Raw genomic sequence first — 23,411 nt, forward strand, 5'->3', positions numbered from 1 at the left:
ACATTGGAACAGAAGGAAACTCGAATGAATATTTGTACTGACATTTTGACAAACATTGAAAAGGGTGCTACATTCTTAGGCAAAGTGGTTACGTCTATGAAAGTGATTTTTCACGTACGATCCTGAAACAAAGCACCAATGCATTGGAAGAGCCCGAGTTCTCCATGGCAGAAGAAAGCTCGAATGAGCAAGTCGAAATTCAAAGCCATGATGATTGTTTTTTTTTTTTTTTTTTTTTTCGACATCCGTGGGATCGTGTACGTTCATTGGGTACCTGAGGGTCAAAATGTAAAAACGAACATTATTATCTTGATGTTCTGACAACCCTTCGTGAGCGAGTAAGAAGACGACGACCTGATTTATGGCAGACGAAGTCATGGATTCTGCACCAAGACAATTCTCCTGTCCATACGGCCCTATCAGTTAAGACATTTTTGGCTAAACATGGCATTCTCGTGTTAGATCACCCGCCATATTCGCCGGATCTTGCTCCGTGTGGCTTTTTTTTTCTTATTCCCCACTGTGACGTCAGTCCTGAAAGGACCCAGATTTGAGACAGTACAAGCTGTGAAGAGAAAAACGACGGATGTCATGGACATGATTTCAAAAAATGACTGGCAACACTGCTTCCAACAATGAAAGAGGTAAGGATCGTGAGGGGGAGTACTTTGAAGGTGATAAGAGTTCCCATTCTGCAAAATGTCTAATAAAAAATTTTGTAGCAGCAGTCAGGTTTTTTCTAGCCACACCCCGTAGTAAAAAAAAAAGTGTATATACAAAGGAGCAATGTTTTCAAATGAGTATAAGAAAACGACACAAAAACATTGGAATGCATATAACTTTATTTTTTGTCATGTATTTGTAGCTTTGGACACAAGTAATACTCTCACAGACCTATAGTTATTTAATTTTTCCCATTTTTTTTTTTTTAAATTTATTTTTACACGGCAATTTTATTGATTTACTTCTTAATAGAAACCCTTAAAACATGACACGGCGGGGTTGATGTTGCACAAATCTGTTCCTACAGGCACTTTAAAAGTCGAAAAAAATAATTAAAAAATCAATGAATAATGAAAAAAAAAAGTTTCATAGATCAACTATCTATTCATGTCTTTAAACTGTCGCTACCTATAAACATCTGCGTTAAGTTAATGGTTTGGCAAACACTTTCAGTTCCCGAACTTACGATATTATTTACATACTACACATGCCCATAAAAACACAATAGCAGATCATGATCAACGTCTATGTGTTACATCATAGTTAAGCTTTTTTTTTTTTAAAAAAAAAATTATTATTTTAATAACACACACTCATACAATAATCAACTGGATCTTGCTATTTTATAATTTTGACAATGCCACACACACACAAACAACGTACATTCTGCCTTTTACACTTAAAATGTGTCTACAAAAAACAACTACGTTAGAAGTTCAGGACCAAACCAAAATCTTAATGCGCTACATTATTTATGCCTTACAGACAATTTGAAATACTGTAATTAAAAAAATGAAAGGTAAATCAGACTTCCTGAATACCCAAGTGATCGGCCCGCCAGCAGGTGTAGTCATCTTTTTTTTTTCTTTTTAATACGTACATACATATCACTTAATAAAATTAGAAAAAAAAATACATAATTCTAATTTAAGTTTAGTTTCTCTTTAAAAAAAAAAAAATACACATCGAAGAGAATGTTTTGATGGCGTAAACCAAGTACTTGCACATGTGAGATTCATAGTTCATCTCGTTTCACATAACCTCTCCACCAAGTTCCGAGTACAATTACAAATGAAATACATCATATTTACTACATTTGAATCTTTACAGAATGTAAATAAGCTCGCAATATGTAATAGTTTTTTTTCTTTATTATTAAATATATATATATATGCTTCTCTTGAAATTTCACTTATTAACTAACGTAAATAAATCTATGTGTAATTCTAAAGCGTTCTACGTACATAACAAAAAGAAAAAAAAAGTACTTTGTTCACTCAGCCACATTTTTCCTATGAATTTTCATGTGTAAATTGAGTGTTCCTTGTTGAGTAAATGCTTTGTTACACACTTCGCATGTGAAGGGACGTTCCCCCGTGTGTGTTCGTAGATGTAAATTCAGAGTTCCCAACTGCGCGAAAGCTTTGTTACAAACTTCACACACGTACGGGCGTTCTCCCGTGTGTGTTCGGAGATGCAGAACGAGCGTACCTTGCTGAGCAAAACATTTGTTACAAATTTCGCACACGAACGGCTTCTCGCCCGTGTGTGTTCTCAGGTGTGCGTTGAGGGTTCCTTGTTGAGCAAATCGTTTATTACACATTTCACACGAGTACGGTTTCTCGCCCGTGTGTACTCGCAAGTGTAACGTGAGTGTTCCTTGTTGAGTAAAAGCTTTGTTACAGATTTCACACACAAACGGCTTCTCGCCTGTGTGTGTCCGCAGGTGCGCGTGGAGTGTTCCTTGCTGTGCGAAACTCTTGTTGCACACTTCGCACACGAAAGGTTTCTCGCCTGTGTGTGTTCGTAAATGCAGAATCAGGGTGGCCTGTTGCGAGAACACTTTATTGCATACATCACAAGGGTATGATTTCTCACTTCCAATTCGCAATGGCGACGACGTTGATGTGGAATGATGATGAGAATGCGGATGGTGGTGCGGCGGGTGATTCCACATCGGAGAGAATGAGTACAGAGAGTTACCACTCACTTGTGGCGATGATGGCGAAGATGAGGATGATGATGAGGATGCACCTGGTGCTGCATTACTAGCACTAGCACTACCACTACCACCTCCCCCTCCTCCAGCACTGGCATCTGTTGGAGATTCACTGGTACTATCGCTTCTTCTTAGCCCCAAATGACCCAGCATCTGTAGTCGTCCCTCAGGATCCGTAGGCTTCGGCTGATGCAGCGCGTTGAAGTACCTCATATCTGGGGGAAAATCTGGTTTATGATGAGGCATTGCATTATTAAACAGAGGCCACGGAAGAGTTTCACCATTTGCTTGAGGTATTGGCATGGGCATTGGTGGCCTACAGAGAAATGTAAAACACATTAGCAAAAAAACAACAAGCACTGACGCACATAAGATGAGTTGCTTGACAGTACAATATCGTTGGATCTACAAGGAATTACGTGAGACGAGAAGATTTTCCAAGCCAAGTCTTCCACGTTTAAAACCCTTGAAATTACTATATCATCCCGGAATCAGTCTTATAACTGTACTTTACCAAAATGTCTACATTGTATGAGTGTTGGATACAATTTTTATACAAATGTTACATATCTACTTTCGTATTTTTATTTATTTATTTATTTTATTTGTGTTGATACAATACTATACAATGAAACTGAGTAACTTGAAAATACGATAGTTAACTTTTCCCTGACGATTAATAACGGTGTTATCACTATTGTGCTAGCCCGGTAGCTTCTTAATCACAAAGGATGTACTAGGAAAAGAGTTTACTTGTTTTAGTAGAACTTACAAACTAAGATTGGGATTGCTTGTTTAGTTTGTAACATGAATCAGAAGACTTACACAGACAAGGATGGAACGTAAAAGAAAGAGGGGAATATAGACGGCTTTTAAGAGCAGTACCTTGCATTACGTGTCGGATGTTTCGTGCAAATTCATTATTTCTACAGTGAAGGAGATTGATAAAAGAACAGTTCTTCAAGCACCAGAAAAATTTGAAGGAATATACACTGAAGATGGCGACAACTAGTCGTTGAAACGTTTGCGTTTCGATTGCTACGAAGTTGCATTGGAAATTTCGTGGTCTGACTAGGAAAGGAAGCAATTATTTTATGTTTGTATACATTAGTTGCGTAGCTATATTCGTTGGTAGTCACTGTGTAAGATTTCATTTCTTTTAATGTGTCAGGTGAAGAGTTTATAAGGCACCAAGTCTGCGGAAATGATGGAAATATGTAACATGGAGAAAATTGAGCATCGAGCTGCAATTAAGTACCAGCATAACAAAGGCTTAATACCACTGGAACTTAGTATGGGTATGGTAGAGAGACTAAGAGACTGAACGCTCTCGTATTCCTTTGTGAAAAAGTGGGTAGCTGAATTTAAGTATGACAGAAACAGCATTGAAGATGATCCCCCGCAGTTGTAGGCCTTCAACGTCGATCAATAAACTGTCAATAAAATGTGTGACCTGATTTTAAATGCCTGCAGGATCAAAATTCGAGAGACAGCTGAGACTATGGGTATTTCCTATGAGCGAGCACAAAACATTAATCGTAAACGAATCAGCGATTTTCTACGGTGTCCGCGAGATGAGTACACAAGGTGCTTTCAGCTGAACACAAACGCATTATTTGGAACTGTTTGAAAGTGACCCGGAGGAGTTTATTGGTAGATTTGTGACTATGAACGAGACATGGGTACACACACCATCATACACCGGAATCAAAACAACAATCGAAGCAATGGAAACGACCTGGATTTCTGCCTGGACGACGGCAGAAATTCATTCCTGTGGGTTCGAACTGTTGCCGCACCCGCTCTATTCACCTGATCTTGTCTCCTCGGACTTTCACTTGTTTAGAAACCTGGAAATTTTTTTGGAGAGTCAGCGATTTTCTTCGGATGCAGAGGTGGAAAGTACTGTACTGGAATACTTTGCAGGGCTCAAAAATCATTTTTTTTAAATGGTATAGAAGCGTTACCGGAGAGATGGCATAAATGTATCTCGGTCGAAGGAGATTACGCGGAAAAATAAAATACAACGTATTCAAATATTTTTTAATTTTCTAGGTTAGGCCACGAACTTTCTAATCCACCCTTGTATTTGGATGTTTAGGTGAGTATAGTAAAACCTCCGGACTAATTCAGAGATAAGCAGAAAGTGCAAATAAAGGACATGTGCCTAAACACACATAATACTACTGTACTTGTAGTATTATAATGTCTATGTACCGTATTTGCCAACAATGATCAAATATACTATTGTATTTTTATCCGTCGTGGAGCTTTGTAACGAAAGGGATTGGTGATGTCTGGTTACATTTTAAGCCTTGCTTTTTTCATGTGGGCGGTGGGGGCTGAATTAAGCGAAGTCTGACTTATCGGAGTCCGGAGTTATTACTGTACTCAATTTTTGTTCTGACACTGAGTATAATTACGACAGCAACATTTACATGATCATAACACGAGATACATTGTGCAAATATCAAAGAAGGTCTCGTCGCTTGCGCATTCAAAAATCGCTTTGTGTAGATTTTGCAGAGGCTATATAGGAGCAATCTGGTATACAGTGTATATATAGCCTACCTCTAAAGACTCTTATGTGATATAATTCATTTAAGGGGTAATTACGCCATAAAAGACCCTCTCCCCATGCGATGTTATGCCCAAATTGAACTTTCCACATAGTGTTACCAAAGACATACATGATTTTATGCTAAAATCGTTAACAATTATGTGCAAACAACAGCTGCATATATCAGATTTTCTTCCTGCCGCCTAACAAACGATACATTCGTTTTTCTATCGCCTTTAAAATTTTGTTTTTTAATACATAGCGGGCTTTGAAGGGCAGCGATGTCCACAAGACGTCAACAATCGGATTTCCCTTTCTAGTCTTTCCACCATAACCTTTAATTACCCATTTTAAGCAAATACATTTACCTTCCAGCTTTGATAATAAAGGCCAAATAAGACTCTGAAGTAACTGAGAGAAAGTTTTCACCTTTGTCATTTCATACAAATCTCTCAGGAAGTCTAAATACTAGGAGTTAATTTATATTGGAACTAATTGTATACTAACATAAACTCTTACCTTAATAGTGGAGTTTTTAATTCTGGACCACACGGATTTCTGAATGCTGGATGATCTGGGTACCCATGCATTACTTTACTCATATCACTCATAGGTGCCACACTGTGAGGACCCTCAGGAGCTTTCATGTTACTTTTGGCTGCTTCTCGAAGCGGTTCCAACGGAAGCGTGTCATGGACCGTTCTCCTGCTTTCACTGTTGGAGTTATTCACACCATACATGTTGCTGTCCTTCATACTTCCACCCACCTTCTCCTGCCATGCATTCACTGGGACATTAGGTGGGACAACGGGAGGACAACTGGGCCCAATATTATCAGGAGAGGAAGTTGTGTTGGGGGGTACTGGGGGCACTACATTGTTTGTCTGACATGTCTTTTCTCTGGTAGCGGGTTCTTTGAGAGTCCAGCTACAACCCTCTGACGTATTGTCAGTACCAGAACTGTAGTCCATTTTTTCAGATCCTTCTTCGATTTTCACAGTTGGGTAAAACGCGATTTCAGCTACGTCTGGTGGCGATCCCTCGCTGTCTGAAGGAATTTTATCCCTCGAGTCTAAGCAGGATTGAGTATATGACATTTTTGAAGCCTGAAACGAAAATATAAAATATATTTATTTAATGAAACACAAAAAGATGAAAACATGCACGTCTGGAACAAGATTCGAACCTGCAGACGCGTTAACCACTACGTTATCCTGAAAATGAAATGAAATCTTTCAGTTTTACATCTCACGCTTATGCTGGCTAAGCTAAAGGAGAGGGTGATGATGAGAGATTAATGAAATTGTGGAATGAAGAAGGTGGGAGAAAGCGGGAGAACCATGAGAAAACCCACGCATACGGTGTTTGTCCACCACAAAGCTCATTTGGCGCGAGCTGTGATCGAACCAAGGATCTCATGCACCAGAGTTGAGCGCTCTACCACTGAGCCACCACGGCCCCACACTACGTTACCTTGTCCGCTCCCTGAATGGCAGGGTTGGCTGGTTTAAACCAAGGTTTAAACCAGCTGGTTTTTTCAAAAAAACCAACTGGTTTAAACCAAAAAACAAAAAAATGTTCGTAAAAGCGTAAGTGTTTGTAAAATCTTGATGAACACACATTTGTGGGTTATCACTTTCACTCCCGTATATTATTCGTATTATATTCAGACCTAAATTCCCCATTCATTACTCAAAAAGATTATACTACAAAAGCAACTTTTTTTTACAAGTTTATAAATGTTTATTTTGTGATTTTTTTGTAGTTGTTATTATTATGTAATTTCAATCGAAGAAAAATTCTAAATATTGTTTTCTTTCAATGTTCACTATTGATAAAATACATCGAAAATGCCGTACTTTTTGTGTGTGTGTGTGTGTGGGGGGGGGTCATACAGACCCCACGAGAGGCATTTAGTGAAATAAGTATCTTTGGTATCTATTTATGTATAAATGAGTCTGAGCCAAAGTGGACTCAAATAATTCGTATCTTTATTCACTTTTCTTATTGATATGCAGATTAAGTCGGTGTATTTCTTTAATTTGGACCAATAAAAGTCGTTGTTAACTAACTTGAACTAAATTAATTCTTCTGTACTCCGTAGTACTTTGAAACTGTTCATATGTAATTCTGTGTAATGGTTTCACTTGTGCAACTGTTTATCTTTTTGTCCTTCTGAAATTACTCTTGACAGTTATATTAAGAGGCATGTAAAGATCAGTACAACGTATTTTTTTTTTTATCAGGATTCCTTCGTGAGTGAGTCGGCAGACGTATCGCATTTGTGGCCAATTAGTCCTGGTTCCGAGTTCAAATGGAGGACAATTTCTCTCAGATGTAACTCGAGAAGCGGTTTTTATTCCGTTTTAAGCTTATGTGACCCCTTCCAGCATAACCCGGTTGTTGCATAATAACATCAAGGCGAAACAAACTTATATCTGTCCATATATGATATGAATATATAGAGCTAATTATTTAAACCATAAAAACCTGGTTTAAACCAAAAAAACCTGGTTTAAACCAAAAACCGTTTTTTTTTTTTGTTTTTTTAAAATAAAAACCATGGTTTTTGCCAACCCTGCTGAATGGCCATACACTTCTTCATCTTCCTAAAATGAATATTAAACAAAATAAAATGCATGATACTTCAATTAACTAACTGTTATGCCAGGCTGTATATTCAGCTGGGTGATGCAAGGTCAGCGTATTGACTTTAATGAAAATACTTCCGACTTCCCAGAGATCCGATGACTTTTAAGTCAAGTAATTTTCGAAAAAAAAAATCTTTCAGTTTTACGTCCCACGGTTATGCCGGTTAGGCTAAAGGAGACCGTGATTATGAGAAATGAATGAAAATGGTGGAATGAAGAAAGTGGAAGGAAACGGGAGAACCCCGAGAAAACTCACAAGCGCGGTGTTTGTCCACCACAAAGTTCACACGGCGCGAGGTGGGATCGAACCAGGGATCTCAAGCACCGGAGGTGAACGCTCTATCACTGAGCCACCGCGCCCCCCTCAAGTAATTTTCGAATTGCCCCAGGATACTAAATTAACGCTTACAGGGAATCGAAGCCGGAACTAGGTAAATCTAAGGTTCGTATTAACTATTGGTACCGAGAATACTTATATTGTTGCTCTAAACAAAAAGGTTTACTTCCGAATCGCATGCTGGTTTTTACTGCTACTTTTATGCTATTTCCGACCAGAAACTTTTATTTTGCTCTTTCTCGCTTCCACACAGGATCACACACGATCAAAATCTCCAATATGACCTTTGTCAAACTAACTTCCATAAATCTACTACGAAAAACTGTATCGATTCTTCCGAACTTAATTCAAGTCAATTATATCCCAACTATTTATCTTATGTCCACAGCATAAACACCTGGCAACTTTTAATCCAGGCTCCATTCTCGCTGGAACAGCTTTGGCATTTTAACCGTCCTCGAACTTTCTGGGTTCGTGTACCTCTCATGTCTGGTAATCCTCAACAGTTGAAAAAGTGTGAAATAAGAGTCAGAATTTTTCTTATTAAAAAAAAGTGGTACAGGGCTCGCCTTTGGCGCGTGGGTCCTTGCTTTTATCCCACCTCCGGTCAAGTGGGCTTTGTGGTGGACGAATACCGTGTACATGCGTTTTCCCGTTCCCCATTTTCATCCATTTCATCATCATCGTCTCTCCCTTAGACTCGGTTAATAATCCTGGGACGTTACACTGAAAACCTTAACGATGTGTTTTTGAAATGAAATGAAATGAAATCTTTTAAGTTTTACGTCCGGTTAGGCTAAAGGAAACGATGATGATGAGAAACGAATGAAATGGTGGAATGAATAAAGTGGGAGGAAACGGGAGAAATCCGAGGAAACCCATGCACACGGTATTTGTCCACCACCACGTTTTACTTGCCACGAACTGGGATCGAACCAGGGACCTCATGCACCAGAGGCGAACGCTCTACCACTAAGCTATCGCGGCACCCTACGTGTTTATGTTCAAAACTATGATGTAACTAACTTTCACTTTAATTTTCATAGTCCTCGCTTGATTTTTTTTTTTTTTTTTTTTTTTCATGTATGTACAGGGTTCCTACTGATGAGAGAAGTCAGGGAAAATGGTGCAGGTCAGGGAAAAAGACTGGAAATCAGAGAAAGCGAGGGAAATTTTATAAAATATATGCTTTCAAACATTAAGTATATATCAATTTCAGCTTAGCCAACCATTATAACGGACGTTGTTCAGATTTTTATGGAAGGTAAGTGGAATGTACGTAAGAGCAATTGATTACTATTTGTCTCTATAGAATAAATGTTATAACATATGAATATTCACCGTTATTTATTCCTTATTTATATGTCAACGTTATCCGACACCTGTCACGAAAGTCAGGGAATTTCTTGCCAAAAATCAGGGAGAAGTCAGGGAAATAGATTTCTCCAGATCAGTAGGAACCTTGGTATATACTTTGATTTTTAACATCTTGAAATCAAAGGTACTCGCTAGCGAATAGAATGTCTTAAAGTGAGTTTCAAATCTTTTGCAATAAATTTTAAACAATTTTCCCCCTTTAAACTGAAAGAAACTAGGTTAATTTGCTTCAGGGTCCCACGAACTCTCAAGATGATTTTAATAGTAAAGGTTAACATTGGATTTTAAAACAAAATATTAACAAATGATATTTTATATATATATATATGTACATCAAATTTATTTACACATACGATCAACTTAAACTAATTCATAATGATCATAAGCTCTTAACAGAATTAATAGAAAAACAAATACTATCAAGATAAGACGAAATTGTGGCAAAATAACAAGAAATGCTAAAAGAACAAGAAATTATGCTAAAAGAAAGATATAGATTAGAATCAAATTGGGATAGTAAACGTGAAAATGAAAATGTATCTTTCAATGACGATGACAGGAATTTCAATGACGATGATCAGATAAATTCTTAAGTGCATATTGTTTAAAATATCTTTCCGTCGTTGGTACTCAGAAACCAAGTCGTTATTTTCTTTCTTATATGAGAAAGATATTCTCTAATTCTTTACCTGTGGGTAACGTACCCAAAATGGCTGACATGTTCCCACGCTGAACTGCGACACTGATCCGTTGAATAAGGAAAGATTTAGATCGTTTATCTCCCGATATAAGTGAAATACGATGGCCGATTTCCCTGATAAAATTAGCTCCTTCTTGACCCCGAATACCACTTGACTCGATGGCAATTGGAACAAACCAATATTTATCACTGAGATTAATATATTTATTCCTCTTGTTGGTCTCCTTGGAGCAGCTACGAGACCTGCGCATGACGATGAATGTGGAAGATTGGAGGGAGCATAAGTATCTGTGTAGGTGAAGTCCCAAACTAGAGCTTTCCCTTTTTTCCAGGGCACTCAAGTCATTCCACCCGGTCTTTTTCCGTCTGAACGACTGCATCCGTTTGGTTCTCGTACTGATGGGACACCTGCAGATGTGAGAGCTCTCAAAATGATATTATTCACACTTGAGAGCCGTGATTGTCTACCTGCGCTGCTCTTGCATGATAAGCCTCTCTTATCGACGAGAGCATTACAAGCACGACAACGGTGTGGTTCGCAAATATCTGCTCCTAACCGCAGAGATGTAGCTATGCGAAAACTTTTGTTGCTGAGATGTAGACCAACAGAAGATGACGGTAGAGCTTGAAGCCATGCACCGTTTTCAGGGGACGAAAGAGCGAGGAATCTGGCCTTCGATCTTATGAGTTGATTGTATTAATGAGAAAAGATGGTGTTTTACTATGGGTTCGTCCCAGGCTGATTGAGGATTTCTCGTTAGCCGGAGGAGCAGACCCCACTAAATTAGACCAATTGTCGATGCAGTTTTGAACCTCTGAATCGGTGTCCAATCCGACTTCTCTCGGTATCAGAGTTCCAGTTAATTGACCTGAGCCACAAAAAGAAGCAAGAAATGACGGCTTAGCAACATCTGTGGCCCGACAGATTCCGAGACCTCCATTTCTTACTGGAAATGGTGCTTGTAACCATAATTCATTGTTTAGGGTGGAGTTAAGGATAGATTCCAATCCTGTTCTTATAGTATCGTCAAATTTCTCGACTAAGTCCTCTTCACGCCAGGAAGGAGAACATCGGAGGAAATACTGTAATCTTGGTATTGACAAAGAGGCTCGCAATAAATAAAACGCTGAATGAGTTGAGATGTTTGATAAGCGTGACAAGAATAACTCTAATTTCGAAATCATCTCTACCAATAGTTTACTCCGCGCTTCTGTGATAGAGCTGCGCCTAGGAGTTCAGCATTAGTTGATAGAACTAGTTGTATACCAGGTGTAGATTCATTAAATTTATTATAAAGATCCTCAAGTTCCTCTTCCTTAGCGCCTAGAAAACTCACTTCGCATTTTGAGTGGTTGAGATGTAAACCGATGGATGTTGCCTGTTGTCTAAACTATGTAGTACTGCATCAGTATTTCCGGCTATGCTCCCGTCGTCGAGATGTAACACATTGTACTCTGTGTTTATATTATTGACAACTGGTTGGAGGGTCAGAGCAAACAGTGCTGGACCTAGAGGTCGCCCTGCTGAACGCCTCGTTGACAGAAGATAAAATTGTCTCCTACAAAAAGGTTGCTAGGTTCAGAATAGCACTGAAAAACGTAGGGATAGAAGTTTGGAAAGTGATTTTTTTTACTGCCGCCAGCATGGAATCTCGATTGACTTCATTGAATGCATTTCGGAAATCAATTTTCAAAAATGCCTTCACTTGTGAGTGTGAAAAGGAGAAAAAGATTCTAGCAGCATGTACGGCAGCTTCAGCTCCAGAAGGGTGCATACGCCTACTTGGTGTGGAGACAATATATCTATTAATGATTCGCGCATTCGGAAACAAATGATTTTAGCTGTCAAACGTTTCCAACCGCTACTGGGCGTATCCCTCCACTTTTCTTCCTGAGCGCTATCAATGATGCACCGAAGAAGATAGGTCTTAAAAAGATTGGTACATTTTCAGATATTATTATGTGTAATAAATCACAAACAGAGTTGACTAGACGATCCTTTGATTCACATTTCTGACTAAGAATAAGGTCTTTCAATATCGATGGCCTGAGATTATCCATTTCTCCAGCTGATCCGGACGGGAAAGATTTTAGTGCCTTAATGAATTCATCAGTCGAGACTCTGGTTACTGGAGTATTGATCTCTGGAGGCTCCGGTGTAGCTAATGAATGTGAATGAGCAGGATGCTTTTCTCTGAGAGCTTCCAAAACTGATGAATCTGGAATTGTCATGACGTCTTCCGAAGTTAATAGCCTCACTGCCCCACGTATATCTCCATCGGATAATTTGTGCTCAATACTCTTGAAGTTGAAAGATTTATTTGTTAGTAACTGGCGAGGTTTGTATGTTTTTGTGTGAAGATCTGATAGAGCAATATTACGACCAATCTTTAACTCTCTGCTTAATCCATGTTGTCAGATTAGTAACTTTTTCGGAATGTGGAGGGACACACAGAACTCCGTAGGGGAAAAGCAAAAGGTCCATCCAGGAATCCACGTCATTACTAACTGTTATGAATGATATTAATTCAATAAAAATGTAAAATAATAAAATTTAAAAATGTAACAATATCAGCGAAAGTCACACGAAATGCACTCATTACAGCTTCCCACAACAAAGTGTATGGGTGACACGAACAACGTGTTGGGCATTCAGATTCCGGAGGTAATACTGTTGCGTTATCGATTCTAATGTTCACTTATTTTTCGAAGCAAAATTTAACTGAACAGATGCGCTTATATTCAAGTAGGTATATACTTACCAGAAATCAGAGAGAAAATAACACTAGGGTTGTTAAAAGAAGCACTGGGTTTTACTGGGTAAAATAAGGTTTTATTAAATTTTGTAAGTAAATTTAAAGCCGTATTTTCACTTAAAATACCATGTAAACATTCATGTTCTATTGCACACATGAAACTATGGAATATCTCTGTCGTCCGTGAGGCCCCATTCGCATTTTGTGGGACACACTTTGCATCATAGGCACTCGCTTATAGATCAATTTCAACGATGAAGGAAGTTAAGTTACAAAAAGGTGGGTAATTTTCTATATAATATAGAATAGGACCTGTATTACACCCAGGATTCAGATCCTAGGCTGGCCGTCTTAACCCAAGATTCCTTTAATCTCCCTTAAAATACGGCAGGCAAATACTGGAATTGTACCTCACATCAGGAGGCAGACTCAAGTCTTAACTCTCTATATGGAAGTCTTATGACGACTCCCTCGTCACTTGATTACAAATTCTGAATAGTTCTTTCTTTCTTCTTTTTCTATAATCTTAACAAACGGAATAGATATACTATCTACTTTTTTTATTCTTCATTCCGTTTATATTCTTGAACTTGTAACTTACTATCGCAATTTCGTTGTGATTCTCGTTTACTTGTTCCTTTTTTAATGCTCAAAATAAAAGTTTATTTTTCTTGTCATACAACTCAATATTTTCTTTCCATTATCTTAAGGTTGGTGTAAAGGGACAAGCTTTGCCGGTAGATGTCACTACAATCTTCGTATCTCTCGCTCATGTATTTTTTATCTTTTACAAAAATTCACGATTTCTCTTAGAAATATCAACCTAGAGACTTCAAATTTATGGAGAAGGAACTTTATAACCTATCGAAGGCAACAATCTGTGCCGATTTTTTATTTAGAATTTTCTTCATTGTTGAAACAGTTATATTGTTAAAGGTTTGAATATCCATTTCATCAATCAAGCCATTCCAACAATGAAGAAAATCCTGATCAAAATTGCGCATATCCTCCATTATTTTAGTTTTCTTCAAACTGGTTCAAAATGATCTTTACCTCCCTACTTTCATTTCTTTTCATATCCCTCTGGTCATTGACTTGTCGCCTCAGCGAAATGATTACGAGCATTTTGTGCATAATGAATCATAGAATTGCTTATGGATAGTTTCTCAAGACCACCCGGAGAAACTACTAACTCGTACACAAAACTGCGTGCTACTAAAGTTTTGTTCTTTTACATTATCTGCTACACATTCGGCATTGACTGAATATCCTCTTTCTAGATTTCAATATCGTCTTTATAGAAAATCAAGACCATTTTTACAACTCTCTTAAACAATGTAGTCTGAAGGATCCAAATTCTTCAGCTAAAAGCAATCCAAACACTGACCAGTTTTAAGAGTATTGATTCACAATTGCTTTACAATTTGTATCTGGATTCTTTGAACTATCTCACAACTCTATCTGCTCTATCCTGCAGAAACATTGAGATCTAAACATGAAAGAGCATTAGTCAATTTATAACTTAAAGGTGAGTTCTTAAGCAGTTTAAGAACAAATTTCCGTACATATTTTCTGCAGTTTCGGCGAAAACACAAGGTTTCTCTCGAGAGCGGGGAGGAGGAAGTTTCTCCTCTCGTATATTAGGAAAAATGAAATGAAATCTTCACGTTTTACGTCCCACGTTTATGCCGACTAGGGTAAAGGAGCCGGTGACTATAAGAATGAAGGAAATGGTGGAATGAAGAAACTGGGAGGAAACGAGAGAACCCCGAGAAAACCCACGCACATGGTGTTTGTCAACTAGAGCTCACTCGGCGAGAGCTGAGATCGAACCAAGGACCTTATGCACCAAGGGTGAACGCTCTACCACTGAGCCACCGCTGCCCCACGGGAAAGAATTCCCTGAGATTTCCCGGTTTTTCAGAACACTTTGTTTTTTTGAAATTTTCACTTCATCTGTAATCAGACACACTCACGTGTTGATGGAAAAAAAGATTAAGAAAACAGAAGAATGATGCTCATAAGTAATATATTTTTCCTTAATCAACTAAAATATGAATAATATAAAAACAAATACAACGTATTTTATTATGAAATTAACGGGCCACTTATCTAACCACTTTGACAACAACCGGAAGAACAATTCGTGATGCACTATACATTTTATCGAAAATATCAGACACAAATGTACCCCCTTCCTGATTTTTCTGCCGACTTGTACCAAAAGTAGCCTTGTCTTTGTGCAATTATAGAAAACAACTCGTAGCAGAAGCTTCATTCTCTATGCACTAGTAGCAGATATTTCGTAGCAAAAGCAGTTCTGTCTTTGTGTATTCGCACCAGTCATATCGTAGCACTGATTCTGTGTATTTGTAGGATGTACACACAACAAAAGTAGTTTAGTTTCTCTCTGTGTGCTTCTTGCAGGGCCCATCATAGTACAAATAGCTCTCTCTTTCTCTCTTTCTGCATACTTGTAGCAAAATTTGTTCTGTTTGCGCATTTGTAGCAGCAGTAGTACCTTCTTAGTCTCTTTCTATACACTTGCTATAGAGCTATCATAGTAGCCCCGCGTAGCGTAGTAGCTAGCGCTCTCGCCTTTGGTGTGAGCGGTCCCGGGTTCGACTCCCGGCGGGGACACTTGGTCGAAAAAGTGTAAAGAGCTTTTTCAGACCAGCCACCCTGAATGAGGTTTTCCTCATTCACACCAGGCAATTGCCGGGATAGAGGTCTCACGGCGCTTGCTTCCTTCCCCCATCCTTTCTTTCTTCCCTTTGCTCGCCGAGGGACGTCATCCCTCAAAACGTGACGGACTAAATTACATGGCGTTAGATGCCGAAAGCCCAGAAATCTAAATCCTAGAGCTATCATAGAACAAGTGTCTCCGACTCTGTGCAATTGTTATAGATGCCTAGTAGTAGAGGTATCTCTAGTCTCTGCGCATTTATAGTAGATACTTCTGAAAGGAAATGGTCTTGTCTCCTCTGCGCGACGAACTGCCACCAAACGAAACTCAGTTTTAGAAAAAATAAAAATTGTCATTGTGCCCCTTTCCTCTTTGTCATTCATATAAGAACTTTTAATATAAATTGTAGAAGACGCATTTTTCTCCTCTAAAAATACGTTCAAAAAAGGAGTGCAAATTATACAGCAATACAGATGCTATTGTAATTTCCGAAAGTCTTCCGGATCCTGTGCTATTTCATGCCTTCCATCGATCCTTACGATGCGCAACAGCATTCGCTTAAATACTGTTTTGTGAACCAATAAATATCAGCAGATCTTTTCAAATAATACTGTTCCCTTGCTACAAAAACAATATGCAGTGACATTATTTCCTCGGAAATACATAAAGAAAATAGGAGGCGTCTTATAGCCGGCTAATAAGGGTATGCTGGAATGAGAGTAAGTTCGTACCATTAAAAATCTGGAAATTGAAGTTCTCAAAACAAGTCGTTTGGAACCAAAAAACCATGTTTGAATAAATGAATACTTACTATTTAATTATTATTAAAAAAAAATATTAACCTAAATTTAAAAAAAATATTTTTTTTAAAAATACTTACCTCCAATGTTTGCAAATGATTATCCTTGTCTGAAGACGTTGATGGCCTGTAAGTTTTTAAAACTTGATCCGTTTTATGGCAGTTGATTCTAAATGCGTGGAAACTTTCCAGTTGATGATCACACTGATGACAGATATACTTTGGCAGATCGTCTTTTTCAGATACCTACAAAGATAACAAAAACAAAAAATTAGGTTAGTCGTTACCGCATATTAAACATATGGTCATACAGCTGAATTAATGAGAAATTATCACAATTAAAAACACTTATGGGGGTCACGGTGATTTAGTGAAATGCTCACCTCTGATGCGTGAGGCCCCTGGTTAACCCTCAGGTCATTTGAAAAAATGAAATGAAATCTTTGAGTTTTGCGTCCCACGGTTATGCCGGTTAGGCTAAAGGAGACGGTGATTATGAGAAATGAGTGAAATGGTGGAATGAAGAAAGTGGGAGGAAACGGGAGAACCCCGAGAAAACCCACGAACACGGTGTTTGTCCACCACAAAGTTCACTTGGCGGGGGCTGGGATCGAACCTCAGGTCATTTGAGTTTAGGGTGGACAACATCATGTCCGTGAGTTTTCACGGGGTTCTCCCGATTTCTTTCAAATTCTGGCTTTTTAGGGTAAATTATAGACTTTCAGTCAAGCAGCTACAGCATCATCCCTATTTATCCTAGGATCATGGTTCGTACCTCGTTCTTTTTCGAATAGAGCTGCCTTTAAAATGGTACCATTCACATTTCCTATCATTTCCCTGAGGCGAGAAATTTTAAGAGAAACTGGGATTTTTTCTTTTCAAATTTTGAGCCCCTCTGGACCCCGCTGTTAATGCACAGATCTCAAAATCAACTACAAAAAATAGTAAGGGGTGTACTAAATATTTGTACCAAATTTTAACCTTCTATCTTGAATAGTACGGACGGGAAAAAATATCTACCAATGAGCCCTACAATGGGCCAGATTACTCTAAAAGACCCGGAAGTAATATAAAAATTTCCTGAGACATCCCTAATTTTCCTAGGGTCATGGTTCGTATATCACTCTCTTCAAAATAGAACAGACTTTCTAACGGTACCATTTACATGTCTCCATCATGTATCTGAGACGGGAAAATTGCGAAAAAAGATGTTTTTTTGTTAATTTTTTTTAAACCTTCTTTCCCTCTGGAGCGAACGCAGAGATCTGAAAAATACTAAAGAGTGCACTGAATGTGTGTGCAAAATTTCAATCTTCTAAATGCAAAGAAAAGCTAATCAAAAATAATATCTCTGCAATACCCCAGATTCCCGTATAAAACAGGATATCAGGTAAAAATTTCCTGAGACATCCCTATTTATCCTAGGATCACGGTTGGTACAGCATTCTCTTCAAAACAAAATAGCCTTTCAAACGGTACCATTCACATGTCTATTCATGTAACTGAGGCGAGAAAATCGCGAAAAAAGGGTAAAAAATATCCTTTTTTTTTTTTTTAAACCTTTTTCTCCTCTGGACTCCATTACGTTAACGCAGAGATCTGAAAAACACTAAGGGGTGCACTGAATGTATGTGCAAAATTTCAATCTTGTAGGTGCAAAAGTAAGCTTACCAAAAAATTATAGATATAGACGTAAAAAAAAATTATTTTTTTATAATTTATGACGTTATCACCTCGACACAGAAAGGCGTGAAATCATACGTAACCTGTTTTACAATGCCTCCATGCTTGAAGAAACAAAAAGATGCAAAGTAAAAAGCTTTGTTAGTTCTTTTTAATCGAATAATGAAAGCACTACCCAATATATTAAACATAGTATACATAATTTAAAAGGGTTAAGCGTAGGTATAATTGTGGAATGTTAAAAAAAAAAAAAAAAAAAAAGCCCCACGCACCACCTGAAAAGACTTTCTACTCTCAAGTATAAGTTGGATATTTAAATACCAGGTTTGTTATAAAAGATACTCCTCTCATTGATATAATTTTTCATATTACTGTGCTATTATGGAAACAGAGAATACTATGTAATGAGTTTGTTAAAAAAAAAAAAAAAAAAAGTTAGCGTATTGAATTGTATAGATGTCATGGAGATAGGCCGACTATAGCGCTGTAGTGGCAATTTACAGGACTATATCTATTCGAAATTTACGTCACGAGTTACAAGCTTCAATTGTGAAGCTGAAATCGAACTGGTCGGAACAAAAATCTGTAATAACGAGTTTAGTGAAAAGTGAATACATAATTTTGGATATAATAGTTATCTTAAAGTAACTGTTCGCGAAACTAGTAAAGGCAAAATTAATATTCTGGTATGATACCAATTGAGAATTGTATTTGGTGTTTATATATATATTATGTATTATTCTTGAAATTAGTGGTTAAATACGTTGTGCAAAGATTGTAAATCATTTCCTGGTTTCATGATTAAACTTGCTTCTAACGGAGCTTGCCTTGTAAAGAACAATTAGTTCAATGCTCGAATATCAATCATATTAGGAGATTGGTTTTATGTGTATGAAATTTAAATTGGATTATTTGTTAAATCACTCGTTTTTGGAACAGTTATACTATTGTTGTTCGTTATAAATTTGAGCAAAAAAAAAATAATATATTATTAAAATAGCATTAATCAGAACTTTGCTTACTCATTTCACCATTTTCATCGTTCATAATATTAGAGTAGTCCAAGGTTGTGATTTCGGATTTAGTTCTATATGCATATATAAATATTTTGAAAGATCAATTGTTCTATGCAATTCTTACATTTTTGCCTGAAAATTATTTGTGGAGGGGGTTATTTATTTCTCCTCGGCCAGTGACGTTGCGGTATTGGATCACCATTACTTAACACACGTTACAACTATTAGTAACTGCGTTGATGTCAACAAGATACAATTCATGGCCAAGTCTGCAGCGATGAACTACCATGGTTTTTAAAAACCTTATAGTTATGAAATAATGGTACATAAAAAATATGTGAAATTATTTTATCATGTAACTGAACCCCAACTAATTCACTGAAAGGAACTGATCAATCAGAAACCAGTTGTAAAGAGTACTCACGAGTTAAACATTTTGAGCGACTAGCTCTGACCCACTCCGATGAAGCGACTCTTTTGGTTACAGTATGCTCTTGCCCTTACAAAATGTCACACTTAAGAGAAATACAAGAAACATCGAACAACTTCATGTACCGATTTCCTTGTAAATAGCATACAGCAACATTTTCACTGCTCTTTTTCCTATATCATTAAACATGTTCCCTCTAGATACTGCACCTCTCCCATCTCTTCTGTAACAGTTGAGTGCCTATAGAAAATAATTTCTCCTACTATTGAAACCATTGGTCAACAGAATCTATGACATCATCATTGCTAGAAATTGAGGCCAGAGATGTCCTTAAATTTTGAAAGCAAGTGATAATCAGTTGGGATCAATCCCGGCGAGTATACCAATATTCAGACCTTTACTTGTCGAGTAGCAGTTTGCACTAGTCAAATGTATGGCCTCGCGCATTGACCTGAAGAAGCAAGACACTGATCTTACGAATTTTTAAGTACAAGTTCGCATAACATTGACCTGTCACTACACATCCAGGTGAAAGGCCATAAGATTACGATTAGGATTACGATTAGAAATTAGATTCCTGGCCAGTTGTTATTTATGGCTATGTAAGCCCATCATGTATAAGAGATGGCGTCCCTCCATGATCACATTACCAGGGGAATCGGGGAAAAGGAAGCGACCTGGGGCCATTATGTTAAGTACCATCCAGACATTTGCCTGGTGTCAATGAGGAAAGCCTTATTCAGAATGGCTAGCCTGGAAAAATTTCTACAGCTTTGTGACCGAGTGTTTCCACCCAGAAATCGAATCTGAGCTCGCATCAAAGGAGAGAGCATTAGCGACTACGCTACACGGAGCGGATTGTTCAGCGTAATAGTAAACGCACCGGCAGGGTAAACTGGAGACATGGGTTCGATTTCTGATCCATTCGAGAACTGTTTTCACTTTTTTCTAATGCCTCTGAACATCAAGCTATATATGTTTTGTTAATAAACACAGTTTCTAAATAATTTAAGAGTATTTTATTTCATTTAGTATCAATACTGTTAGGGTCGTCAAATCTAGGAGGCTCAGGTGGGCAGGTCATGTAGCCAGAATGGAAGAAAGTAGGAACGCTTTCAAAGTTTTAACCGGAAGTCAAATCGGAAAACAATTATTAGAAAGACTTCCGCGCAGATGGGAGGGTAATAATGAGATGGATCTCGTAGAAACTGGAATACAAGGTAGAAACTGAATCCAGTTAGCTAAGTACAGAAGTCAATGGAGAGCTTTTATGAACGCGGCATTGAACCTTCTGGTTACATAGGCCATATTGTTAGTTACTTAGTCTTCATATTGAAGTGTATTTTTCACACCAGCCGGCTTTATAACAATTCAGTGTGTAGGTGATCGATTATCTTCACATATCTACCTCATTTCAACACTTATCTGAGAAATCAGGCAGATTAGCCACTGAAATATCATTGTTTCCTGGGTAGAATACATTTATGTGTTTTACATTTCGAATACTGCTCTCGTTCCAAAACAAGGAATTAGATTGTGATCTCTGGTTTGTAATAACAATGGATGGTTTGTATTGGATGATAAAATATGTTTCAGTTAAGATATGAATTATTTCATTAGTACTTGATGCTCTTAGCGATGTTGAAATGAAATGAAAACTGTCAGTTTTACGTCCCACGATTATGCCGGTTAGGCTAAAGGAGACAGTGATGATGAGAGATGAATGAAGTGGTGGAATGAAGACAGTGGGAGGAAACGGGAGAACCCCGAGAAAACCCACGAGCACGGTGTTTGTCAACCACAAAGTTCACTTGGCGGGGGCTGGGATCGAACCCGGGACCCCAAGCACCAGAGGTGAACAATCTACCACTGAGCCACCGCGCCCCCTTAACGATGTTGAATACCTGCGCCATCTTTAATTTTTAATCGATTGATTTATATGAGAGATTTTATTTTGAAATGAATTGGAATTTCACTGGTTTCTTTTCAAAATCTATTTAAATGTCCTTTAGTTCGCGAAAATTAAATTTCGCTATGTATAATTTTACGATTTAGTAATTTTAACTTAATTACTAATTTAGTAACAAATTTTACTTAAGTAATATTACAAGTTAACCAAAAAAAAAGTCCCTTCCATTTTTGCTGTTACATTAACCATGCGCTCACAGAGAGGACACGAAACGACGCACGTGCCTGGCAAACGATCGGGAGTTGTCTGACCATCAGTAATACAGGCAAGTTACGCATACACAGCATGTCCAGTGTCGAAGAAAAATGCAGGTATGCAGGCACCTTGCTCGCGTGTGTTTGTTGTATGACTTTTAAACTGGAAATAAAATCTTTGAGTTTTACGTCCCACGATTATGCCGGTTAGGCTAAAGGAGAGGGTGATGATGAGAAATGAATGAAATGGTGGAATGAAGAAAGTGGGAGGAAATGGGGGGAGAACCCCGAGAAAACCCACGAGCATGGTGTTTGTCACCACAAAGTCCAAACGGCGCGACCTGGGATCGAAGACTTTTAAACTGGGCCTGGGAGCTACTGCATCCAGTCGCCGCATATGCCAGGCACTTGCGGAGAATGACGTGAACGAACGTACTACTAGGCATTGGTTTACAACGATATTGTATATCTGATCTATAAATTACTTCCATTTCTAATTGTAGCTATTTTGGGCAACGGTGCTTAAAAGTGCACAATGTTATGAAGAAGAAGAAAAAAAGTAGAATATATGTTGAGATAGATTGATTTTCATGTAATGGTGGCTATAACTATAGATGATTGTTTGTTTCGTGTTGCTATGACAACAAAAAGATTATTATTCATGGAGTTTCAAGAATAAAGTTAGTTGGCCTATGGGTCAGTCCATGTCAATTCATCCAGGTCATGAAACCCATAGTCTCAGAATGGCATGAGGATTTTTCTGTTTACTCTACTTGCCATCCTTATTGATCACACCAAATTTTAATTTGATATCTTATATACTTTTTTAGTTAAATTTGTTTTTAGTTTGGTAAAATATACGTTTTTGTTGTTGCCGAGGGTTAAAGAGATTATGACATTGATACACTAAAAAGATCATAACTTTGTTAATTCTCATCATATCACAATGATTTTTTCACTAAAATGATCACAATAAGATACAGAATAAGGTAAAAATACATTCAGCTACTTGTACTTGAATTGTTGTAGTACATATTACCTCAAACCTGGATATTACGATTTTTTAAAAGAAAAAAACATAAAATTTTAAAATACAGTAAAAACTTAAAGGCACTACATAAACCAAAGTATTCTATATGTATTTATAAGCCTAAAGGCATGAGCTAATGTGTTCTGAAAGAAAAACTGTGGGTTTTTAACTGCAAATATTTTAAAACTATTTATCTTTCGAGTACGGCCAGGTATTTCAAGAAAATCGCAGACCTTCACGTTGGCATCCCTGGCGTTGTCCCTAATTGTCACAGGGACATGAACCATATCTCGTTACAAAGCTTATGGAACACAGATTCCAACAAGTTAACTTCTGTGCCCCCTTGTTTCTAACCCACAGAAGAAGAAGAAGAAAAATTGCTTTTTTCAAAAAAAAATTGTCGGACTCTGGCAACACTGTTCATTGTCATACGCAGGAAAAAAATTCTCGCATACACATCACACATTGGGTGGAATCATATAAAAAATAAATAGGCCTAGG

At 37.8% G+C, this 23,411-nt stretch overlaps 1 protein-coding gene and 2 non-coding genes across 5 annotated transcripts in view; 1 reads left to right on the forward strand and 2 right to left on the reverse strand.

Moving 5' to 3' along the window:
• Positions 1-820: 820 nt before the first annotated feature.
• LOC145680205 (uncharacterized) overlaps positions 821-23,411 on the reverse strand; it is a 34,028-nt gene continuing 11,437 nt past the window's right edge. For all 3 annotated transcript variants that reach the window (XM_081750516.1, XM_081750515.1, XM_081750514.1), the window contains exons 2-4: positions 16,670-16,834; positions 5,802-6,388; positions 821-3,038 (exon numbers count right to left, since the gene is read on the reverse strand). In XM_081750516.1, the coding sequence (XP_081606642.1) occupies positions 1,997-3,038; positions 5,802-6,388; positions 16,670-16,834 (1,794 nt within the window). In that variant the 3' untranslated portion in view covers positions 821-1,996. The remainder of the gene's footprint in view (positions 3,039-5,801; positions 6,389-16,669; positions 16,835-23,411) is intronic.
• Positions 9,186-9,257, reverse strand: TRNAQ-CUG (transfer RNA glutamine (anticodon CUG)). Its single transcript has one exon. It is a non-coding gene; the product is annotated as a tRNA-Gln (tRNA).
• Positions 15,670-15,743, forward strand: TRNAQ-UUG (transfer RNA glutamine (anticodon UUG)). Its single transcript has one exon. It is a non-coding gene; the product is annotated as a tRNA-Gln (tRNA).

Source organism: Thermobia domestica, chromosome 3 (assembly GCF_964235325.1).
Source record: "Thermobia domestica chromosome 3, izTheDome1.hap1.1, whole genome shotgun sequence".
Lineage (NCBI taxonomy): Eukaryota > Metazoa > Arthropoda > Insecta > Zygentoma > Lepismatidae > Thermobia > Thermobia domestica.